The sequence below is a fragment of the Colias eurytheme genome, chromosome 7 (genome assembly GCF_061535395.1).
Source record: "Colias eurytheme isolate Ceu_HAF_F1 chromosome 7, ilColEury1 Martin Lab GWU primary, whole genome shotgun sequence".
Classification (NCBI taxonomy): Eukaryota; Metazoa; Arthropoda; class Insecta; order Lepidoptera; family Pieridae; genus Colias; species Colias eurytheme.
Genome location: NC_142986.1, coordinates 10,634,743 through 10,646,212, shown reverse-complemented (window position 1 = coordinate 10,646,212; position 11,470 = coordinate 10,634,743). Strand labels below are relative to the sequence as shown.

The following is an 11,470-nucleotide window of genomic DNA, read 5'->3' as shown; positions in this document are numbered from 1 at the left end:
AAATTACGCAATAAAAATCCTGACTTAAACGAATAAAAGTTTATTTATGTGTGATTAATAACATTTTCTAATTAAAAATATATAAAAAATTAAGAATATGTATCATAAAAAACACTATCCATTTTTTTGAAAATTCTATAAACAACATATAAATTTACCACCAAAAAATATTCAAACATCCCACAGCTAGGTTCCTACATTTTACAAATACATACTTTTATAACACCATTAACCCCAACTATTCTGGACCTTAAAACCTTTAAGTGTAATAAACTCCGAAGTTCCCACAAACTGAAATAATAACAATAAGTTGGACCTTGAAGGAATGCCCATACCGTAGTATATAAGCGCTACATAACTTGCTTAAGCATCAGTCACTTGACAGTGAAAATACAGACAACATGAAATTCCTGGTAAGGATTTTTGTTTATTTACCACCTTGGATATGGATTTACTAGTTTTGATAGAGTTGATAGATCGATAATAATTTATCAATCATAATTATATAATAATCATAAGTTTATTTTTTCTAAATTATATTCATTTTATATTTCGGACTATTACAACTTAATTTTAACTTTAAATTTTTAAATCCTACAAAATAATAAACATAAATATTTTTCCATTTTAACCTAAAAATAATTGATCCTTAAAATTACATAAAAAATTGTGTTTGGTGAAAAAATAAAACGTTTGCAATCCGTCAAAATTTGTCAAAGTCCAACTTATTAATATTGATTAGTACTTTTACAAATGAAGCGAAGCGAAGTGAAGGCGGTATTGTAAATAACACGAATACTTTCAAACAATAAGATGTAGCAACTGTAACAATTGCTATTGTAAGTTCATTATCTAGCGTATCTAACTATTATATATTTGTATTAATTGCTATAATTACAGGAATACTTCTATGGTAATTAATCAGTATCGATTTAATGATTTTTTCAGAAAAAATCTATAATAACTAGATTTTTTATAATATAATTGTAAAATTAAAAAAAAAAACCATTTACTTGTGACATTAACATTAAAATTAATAATTTAATAAACTCTTGTAAAGTATTTGCTTTAACATTTTAAAATCTCATTCAATAAAAGTACAGTTTAATTCTTTATTTTATAGTAGGAAGTTATGCGTGGCTGATTATTTTGTAAACATTTTTTAACTGTCTTTATTAGGCAAAATATTACATTATAATTAACTCCGAAATGAATTGTTCATAAAATTAGGAGAATATTTAAAAAGACTTTAGTACTCTAAAAATTAAAAATATAAACAACATGTAAACGGATATAAATCGTTTATTGCTTTTTTTGAATAATATTAATGTTGTTTTTCAATTAGGCCAAAATTTAAGGTTGTTTATCCAGCATAATTTAATCAAAACGTCATGTTCTCAATTAATTTAAAAGTAGACAGGTATAATAAAAAATTAAACTTTACGAAAATGAGATTCTTACTTAGTTACAAAAATGCAGTCTTAAAGTTTTCTAAAGCGTCTAATTCGGGAAATAATAGAAACAAATAAAACCGGCCAAGTGCGAGTCGGGCTCGCGCACAAAGGGTTCCGTAGCAGCAAATATAATAAATTACAGTTAAATCAACCTATCTCAAAAACTATAAGAGATACTTTGATCAAACCAAAAATCGTTGAAAGAGTTAATTAGCATGCATCACCTCTATTTTTTTTAGAATTTTATACCCCGTAGTTATAAAAATAGAGGGGGGGGGACATACTTTTTACGACTTTGAGAGCTGATATCTCAAAAACCGTTCACTTTAAGAAAAATGTTTTTTAGAAAACTTTATATCATTTTAAAAGACCTTTCCATTGATACCCCACACGGGTATGTACATCGAAAAAAAAAATTTCATCCCTCAGTTACATGTATGGGGGGCCCCACCCCCAATTCTTTTTTTTACTATTTAGTGTCATATTTTTGTAGCGGTTCATACAACACATATTCCCATCAAATTTCATCACTGTAGTACTTATAGTTTCCGAGTAAATCGGCTGTGACAGACGGACAGACGGACAGACGGACAGACGGACATGACGAAACTATAAGGGTTCCGTTTTTGCCATTTTGGCTACGGAACCCTAAAAACAACTCAAAAGGAAACGTTAAGAAATATTCCACTCAATGAATAAAGTGGCATGTAAAGTCGTGTAACAAATGTTAGTTTGAATAGGTGCCCTAAAATGGTTAATGGCTGCTTGGGAAATACTAAAACACTGTATTTACTCAAAGGATATCCTGCGATAGGAAAACTCAAGGCTTACTTTGTGCAAGACGTACAATTTTCCGGACAATCGATTTCAATGGTATTGAAATAAAAAAAAAATGATACCTCTTTCGTCTATTTTTTGTATTGTTGGTAAAATATTGATACGATCCAGACATATAGACAGATAAACACAAATGTCAAAGAAATAATGAAAACTAATTCAACATATTTTATTGCATAACTGGATTAACCATAAAACATTAAATAAATAATCATAAACAAAAATACCATTAAATTAAATCAAAACATTTATCACAATGTGAGTAACAGATAACTAAATGACCATAATATATCCATTTCAAAAAACTAATATATAATTAGTTCACTCAACTGAGCTTGAAGACGAATGACTTGTTAGTAGTACCGGTTTGGCTCTATGTTTGGGGAAAAATCGGTAATTAAATAGATACATTATTCAACATCAGAATATATATTTCTAAATTAATTGATCTAAATTTATTCAAAAACACTGCTTAAAAGTTTAGCGGAAAGAAAAAATGTAGAAAAAAACTCCGCGTTCAAATTAAAATTATTTATTTCAATAAAAATATTAGTTACACCATAATTCATAAGATCATAATAAGTACATTTTTAAGTATTAACAAAATCAACTTTTACTACATTAAGGTAATCTTATAAAAAGTACATGAATACATTTACATCGTATTTTAAAATTTCAAACATTTCGTCATAGAGTCAGAACCGAAATCCCATCTTTCCTGTTTTAATAAATATTTTCCAATACAGATTGTAGCCGCTCTTGCCATCGCAGCAGTCGCTGCTGAAGATGCCGCCAAAAAGACTGAGAAGCGCGGAATCAGCGGTCTCGGTTACGGCGGTTACGGTGGTTACGGAGGTTATGGCGGTTACGGCGGTTACAGCGGTCTCGGTTACGGAGGCTACGGCGGTTACAGTGGATACTCCGGTAAGAAACTTACTGTGCTGTAAGAAAAAATATAAACCTTTATTTTGCCAAAGTACGTGTAATCACAAATACTTAATAACAATTTTTCACTTGTAACTAATACACTTTTGAGAATAATTACACATTATGTACTCTTAAACTAGAAACGTTCTGTTAATATAAGGACTGTTCTATAAGAAGTTATAAGTAATCCGTTTTGTATGTTAAGATAATCGTTCAATAAATATTAGGTATAGGGAATCAATTCGTAACTCTATTGATTAACGGTAAAAATTATAATAAACAACATAAAAGTTTAAGCATTAAAAATGTTGTTGTGGTTGACTTGATTATGTCATAGATACGTAGTATATTATTATTAGTCTGTGGTCATAGTAAAAAAATTGCATATGCTAAGTTTTTTAGTATCGACTAGAGACCGGTTAAGTAGTGTTCATAATTTTAAAGTATACCTGTTTAATTCAAAGCATGAATAAGAAAATGTACGAAATGTCTACAAACAATAGGGTTCCTTATATTTAAATATAGATACTTAATCCAATACAAAAGCACCCAAAAGTCCTATCGCTAAATCTCGTAGATCTCATTTAAAATAACAATCCTTTAGAATCGATTCAACTCCTCGATTTGCGAACACTAACGAACTACTAATTTTATTCATTGCCAATTAAAAGCAATAACGTTTTAGCAAACAGGCTGTTTATACGCGAACGACTATGTGAAAATTGCAAATTTAAAAGTCGTTTTGCCACATGTATTTAAATTCCTTTTCACGGCCTTTTTTTAATGTACGTATAAAATACGTATTTACGTATCTTGACATTGATATTTATCAAGAGCACAGAAAATTGTTTAATATTAGTCTAACATAGCATCTAAAGTTACAAAATATTTAGAATCTAGAACGTAATTGATGAAATTAGTGGTTATTACTATTAATGGGCGCATTTAGGTTTAATCACAACTAATAGGACTATTAAAGATCATCGATCATGTTGTTATATTAAAGACTAGTGTATGTGCTACAAGTATGTGTTTTAAAGATAAATTTCTGAGCCTATAGCTGAGTTAAATATGATGGGAATTAAGTATAAGGAGAACGACGTAAATAAATTGGATGTTGATTGTTGTTGTAGACATTATCTTATCGTTAGGTTTTTATTATTCATTTGATGAGGTCTATTTAAATTTATATAATCATTGGTGTATAAATAATTAAATAGCCTTCCAATAACTAAGAAGATTAGTCGCCAATACATAGTTACCCTTAAATCCAAAGCTAGGAACCGATTAAGCTCAAACTGTCGTATAAATTGGAAACAAAGAGGAGCATTTTGCAATAAAATGTCTTGCTCCGATCGGTTAGAATTAGTGTTATTTGTGAGATCTGCGCTTGCGATCTTTACGTATTAAATGGAGACTTAGTTTTGGAACCTATATATTTTCTTATAACCAATAATTTTTTACAGCAAATAATTTTCAGAACTATAATATATGGTTTTAACGGACTCATTGATACAAGTAGATGACTTAAAGCATTCTTAACATAATTATTATACTATAGTTCAAAATTGGTATAAGCTGAGAATTTCACGGGAAAATATTGTTGAGTCTTTATCAGACAATCCCTGAGACCTTTGCAAAACAATTTGACTCATTTGTCAGACAATAAATGCAAGAAGTACACATTTTATAATACGCATACGACAAACAACAGTTTAAATTCAACCGTCAATACTAACGTGGGAAACTCACCCTTGACACACATACACATAGTGATTATATTAATATCCCGGTGTTATTTCTTATAGCTGTAATTTACGTGAGGGCAAGAATAATTGCTCACGCCAATTGTCAAGGGACATTGCTTTTTATGTTAATCAGCCGTAGATGACGGTGTTTATAAGTTGAATTAATTATCAATACAACAATATTAAATATTACATCTATACCTACTAATAATAAGCTAAAGGCCTGAAGGGTTTGTTTGTTTGAACGCGATAATCTCAGGAAGTAATGGACCATTTTAAAAAAATCTTTCGTCATTAGATATGTACGTGATTAGTGATTACTGAGTTGAGAGTTCTATAGGCTTTATAATATTATAATACCACGGACAAAGACGGGACGGATCGCTAGTTAGAAATCAATAAAAAAAAATCGCTACAAAAAGTAATTATTATATTTCTTATATTTTCGTTAAGGGATTTGAAGGACATTTATTGAATTTTTTGTATCTGTAATTTTTAAATTTCTAAGAAAACATTTTGTACTTATTCAACAAAGCGTGAAGTATTTTTCGGTACGGAATTAAGACGAAAATTAATTCCTCTTACTGTTACTGCTATTAAAAAGAACAGATATTTATTATTATAGGTAAGTAAATTATAGAAAATAGTTCATAATAAGACCTCTTTCTATATTTAAGACTGTTGAACTTAAAAAGATAGCAAAAAATTCCCACCTTTTTATTATTTAAGTATTGTATTTGTGTATCTCTTATAATTTGAATACCACAAGAAAAATATTCAGTTTGTAACAACAAGAATCCTAAAGCAACAGTAATGAAAAATTCAACAGTTTCATATCGAAAGTTTACAGCAGGTAGAAGTTTTATTTGGAATTTTTTTAATTTTCCAAACATCTACATACTTAACAAGTATGAAATTGAAATTTTCATGTTTTTACGAGATAATATCAAAATTAAGCTTGCAATTTTAATAAAGGGATTGGATGTTTAAATGTAATCCGTGAATTCACTGTTCAAAATGTCAAAATCTTAGTTATTTATGCTATAGTCCGTAAAATATTATCAAAATTCACTCCCTGCATTTGATACTTTTATGAGTTTTTAATGCAGACATAAAAATAATGCCCTTATACAAAACAATTTAAAAAATATCTCGGAAGTAGGTACGTACTTATTGCAATCATGCAACTAAATTGATTTTTTGTAGATTTGATTTGACCTTAGCATTGACAATGTACCGCTGATGCGTGAAGCGTGGTCACTGACCAATGACCAATAGTTTTTATTACAATTGAGACATATTTATATAATCTTCTATATACAATCTATGAGTTCATTTTGGCGAGGACGATCATAATTAAGAAGCATCTCTTCCTGCTTTTTTAATTAATTACTTATACATAGTGATCAAACCTTCAAACAAGAGGAAGCTTAATAAATGATTACCAATTAAGGCAGCCATTACAAAAATGGATGTCATTAATTTAAACGGTGTTTCGTCTCCTTCACTCTCGTGCTATTTTATATAAGGAGAAAAGAAACAAAATAGTGATTAGTTCAAGCATTGATTAAAAAAGTTTAAAAGTAAAGGGCTGAGAAGTGCTAGTACCTAAGTATTTGAATAAAACATTCCTAATTCCGGTTTGAGATTGAATCTTTGTAAAAAATTTAACGTCTTTTTCGACCAAATTATAATGAAAATCGATTTAAAATACTCTAAATTGACTTGAATCTTTTATGGACTTTATCGGTTACTTTCCTTGTTCGACATTTTTGGAATAAATTATTCTAATTCTTTTCGGTTCGGATAAAGTTACTTGAGTTGATCGAGTTAGGAATAGAATACGAGGTGACATTTTTCTTTTAGAATGTCGTTTATGGCTAAATTTCAATCTATAATTCGTCGAAATAGAGACATATTCCGATGAGCGCCTTAATAGCGATAATTAACGAAAGTAATTCGATAATCAGAATTACGATTAATTAACTTTAAGTACAATAATGTCTATGTTTATTCCTTCGTTTCGCTCAGTGTAATGTGACGTACCTATTTTATTTCAAGAGTAAATAATAAATAATAAATATTTCAGGAAAATTTTCATACACGGCACAAACTGATCCCATACTAAGCTTTCGCTTGTGTTATGGAAACCAGATGGCTGATAAACATACATATATAAATTTTAAATAAATACTTATATTGATAATTAACACCCAGACACAGAGCAAACATCTATGTTCATCACACAAATATTTGCCCCAGGTGGGAATCGAACCCACGACCTCTGGCTTGGAAGGCAGGGCCACTACCAACCAAGCCAACCGGTCAGTCAAAGAGTAGTTGTTTAACCGTAATTTTCACCAAAAATTCGTACATCCTTAACTACAGATCTATGATAACAATAAACATTTTAACACAATTGTATTTTTTAATTGTTATTCCAGTCCCAGTCGTAAGCAAGGTTGGGTACACCACCTCTCACGGTTACGGCGGTCTTGGCGGTTATGGCGGTTATGGTGGATACTCCGGCCTTGGTAATTATAATTTTATATACCTATACTACTACCTAACCTACCTATACTAAGTCATTCATAATGTTTGTGAGCGTGTTTTGTTCTAAGGCATAATTTGGTAGCTATGTTGTTAATTAAACCTGTTTTATTCATCGATTTTCAACCAAAGTAAGTGATGGATTATATGCATTCGTATCCACATGAATAAATGTATTTTCTTACAAATTAGAACAACTTATATTTTCAAACCGAATTTGTTTTTTTACCTTTGAGGATTAAACCATGAAGTTCGTAATGTTTTACCTTCACTTGCAACAATAACACGATCATTATTTTTTATACATTTATATTAATCGTTTGTGTCTAATTCCAGGTGGTTATGGAGGATATGGCGGTTACGGCAGCCACGGCGGTTACTACGGTTCCCCGGTCGGTTACTCCGGTTATTCCGGCTACTCCGGTCTTGGTTACGGCGGTTACGGTCACGGTATCGGCTACGGTTACCACTGAGCCATAACCGTGCTGTGAAACTAGATGGCGCTGATATATACTTTCGAATATTCTACTGTTTATGATTTGTTACTTAATGTTAAATTCTTCATAAATAAGGCTATTTTAAATTCTTATTTTAATACTGTTAAAACGTAGAGTATTACCAGCGCCATCTAGTGTTTAAAGTCTATAACTTGTGTTCATTTCAAATACTCTATGGGAGAGCTTTCCATGACATTTCAACATCTTCACAACTCCCCTTTTGTGATATTTTGTACAATGATTTTATGTATAACTTTGTAAATATGTAATAAATATGCTATCTATACATATTTCGGTATTTTATTTTCATTTATTTTCATATATTTTTACCCACTAAATTATTGACTAATCTTTTTTCTGGACCTTACTGAGTTTAAGATTGCATTTAAGTTTCAAAATTGATTTAATAGAACTGAATAAAACATTGAAAAATAAAATTTTAATCCAAATAGTAGAGCTAAATTCAGAGCCATAATGAAAGGCGTAGAAAAATAAATTTTAATAAGCCTATTTCATTACGATTGTTGTAGTAGAAATTAGTGGAGTCTTTTTAAGGCATTATCTATACTTACCGAGTCTGACTTTTTAGCTTCTCAACTATATATTCATGTTAGTTTCATAATTTTTTTTTATTAGATAAGTGCGTTATGAACACTGCATAAAATTAATATTATTAATTGCTCTAATTTTGTATGTTTGACTTTATGAAGGCTTTGTCTTGAATACACGAAATGGCATACAACAGTAAAGCAATTAATGATATTAGCTGCTAATCCGACGATGTCATGTCTAGTCAATTAATTACAATATAATTTAATAGAATGCAGTTTAGATCCGATGTCCTGATATAAATTGATTTAATTAGAAACTAGATTGATTGTTAGATATGTGAAATGTACATACAGTTTATGTATGTAAATGCTCAATTCTGTAACTTTGAAAACTTCCATGTTGGACGTTTCTTTGCAAGTGCAACTGAAAAAATAATGCTACAATAGAAATTCATGTGAAAGTTTTATAATACAGTTAATTTTTTACCTATGATGCGAAATCGAAATCAAAATTTTTATGGACAACTTTACTTCTTTGCTATAAAAAGTAAGGTGTATATTTTACCCTTTTATTAAACTGATTTTTTTTGTCACAGGGAATCGAACCCAGTACTAGACACCACTGTACCAAGATTACACAAACAGTCCTACTTATAAAAAAAGCACATTCTGGCAAGTTATATAATGAAATGACTAAGCTCCAGGCTCTTGAGATAACCTAGTTACTTCGTCGCTCTTCACGCCGCGTATAATATAATTATAATAATTAATGGTCTTATATGTACTAACTGTATATATATGGATTTGCTTAAGATTTGTTAATGTACGAAATCTATAAAATATATAAAAGAAAGTGGTGTTAACACAACTTATAGCGCAAATACAATCAACGGGTATCAAATAATAGATTTATTGGTTGGATTAGGATGATATCTAACTGTTTATAATTTGTAGATTTACTAAGGGCAGATTTTTCAATGCTTGGATAAAACTTATATCCGTCCAATAAAGTATTACACGATAATATTAAAATGTCACGTAAACTGTCAAATACGGGCAATTAGAATACGTTTTTAAAATAGTAGTTTTATACATTATACGACGAATAAGTTTGAAAAATCAGCCCTTAATTGTAAATTAAGGTAAATAAATACTAGCTAACTAACTAATAAATAAAAAAATATATTCTCAAGAAATATCAGGATTATGCAGGATCTTACAGTATTTGAATAACATAAACGGATCAGGCTGAAATTTAGCATGCATGTAGATGTTAGGACGTAGGTATCCGCTAAGAAAGGATTTTGATCAATTCTAACCCCAAGGTGCTAATAAAAAAAACGATACCTAATTTAAAACAATACTTCGTAACGCGAGCGAAGTCGTGGGCAAAAGCTAGCTATAAAGTGCTAGTATATAATACGTTACAACATTTTTGCTACAACAAACTAGCTCCAATAATATATGTATCGTTAGGAAACTTATCCTAACTACAACAATATTCTTGTACAAAGTATTGAACTGCACAAAGGCAAATAGAGCTTTGAAGTAAGTTCGTATCGCCGATCGCGCAAATTTTGAAATATTTTTATAATTTGCATGTTACTAAAGTGAGAAACAATTTTATAGCGAGTTATTTTTATTTGGTGTTTTTTTTGAAAGGAGTCTAATTGTTTAAATTCGGATAATTTTTCGTTGTTTCTAAACTAAATATATACTTACATTTGTATTGAGTGATTGAATTATTATCGTCCGTTTAGTGTAAAAATGACAACACTCACCACTAATTATAGACTGACTGCCTTTATCTGCACCTTATCTCAAAAATATGTAAAGCTGAATAACCATTAGAATAACAAATCAAAATATTTTTTTTAAGTAACTATGTGGATCATAAATGGTGGGTCATGAAGAGTATAAAATGTATAATATCTATATCTGTACTTTTAAAGACGGTCAAAATCAACTCGTTCGAAAAGTGTCATTAATATACAAAGGTGAAACTAACGTAGGCGTGTTAAAATGAATATATATTTTCAAATGACCATAACATTTTTCCTGCTAAAGCACTTTTTCCCTTGCAATGTTAACTACAATAATATTATAACACATATGTACAATATAATGTAGCGAGTAACTCCAGAAAGCTGAACCGTGCAACATATTGGAACAGCACAGCGAGCTTGTGGTCGCGATGAATGCATTTCACGACATCTCATCTACACGACATTGGGGCCATAAAACAAGCGTTTATTGGAAGAATTATCATTATCAGTAATAAATACAATTTCGTTGGTAAGTTAGTAACGAGTTTAAGAGATTGTATTTCGGAAACAGTAGAAAGAAATAATCATAAGTAATTTTTCGCATTTTCTACGACGGCTTCTAGTCATATTGTACACAAATTTAGCAGAAACATTCTTCACTAGAATTAATACGCAATAATGGCGCTGTCTCAGGCCTCAGCGAACTCTTCAAAAGAAAACTCTGTTGATTGATAATTCATTCAAACTTCTACGCATCCGAGAAACTGATACACATAGACTCGTATGTGCCTGTTATTCCATGAATATCTCAATTCAAAATTTTGAATTGAAACACAAACGACGATAAGTATTTTAGTGTCTAAACTAGTACGTAAACACACACTAAATAGACAATAAGATTAAAATAAAATCTGCATATTTTTTTTTTTCATATTAAATAATTTCACTTTTCACCCATAGCAAGATCAAATTCATACGTTTAATAATTTAACTACTTCACAAATATTTATACTTGGTAAAATAAATAAATACTTATTCTAACGCGTGTTTAGGAGCCACCCTAAACTCTAAACCTCTATCGTCTTCGCCAGTACAGCGGAACCTCTTCCAATAAACCGATACATGTGTGTGTGTGACCTA

The 11,470-nt window shown here is 30.0% G+C and overlaps 1 protein-coding gene across 1 annotated transcript; it reads left to right on the top strand.

Annotated features, from left to right (window-relative positions):
- Positions 1-326: 326 nt before the first annotated feature.
- On the top strand, positions 327-8,303 carry LOC149907315 (uncharacterized). Its single transcript, XM_090103666.1, has 4 exons — positions 327-413; positions 3,038-3,215; positions 7,411-7,500; positions 7,853-8,303. Exons 1-4 carry the CDS (start codon positions 402-404, stop codon positions 7,987-7,989), a joined length of 417 nt encoding a protein of 138 aa, XP_089959792.1. The 5' UTR covers positions 327-401; the 3' UTR covers positions 7,990-8,303.
- The last annotated feature ends 3,167 nt before the right edge of the window (positions 8,304-11,470 follow it).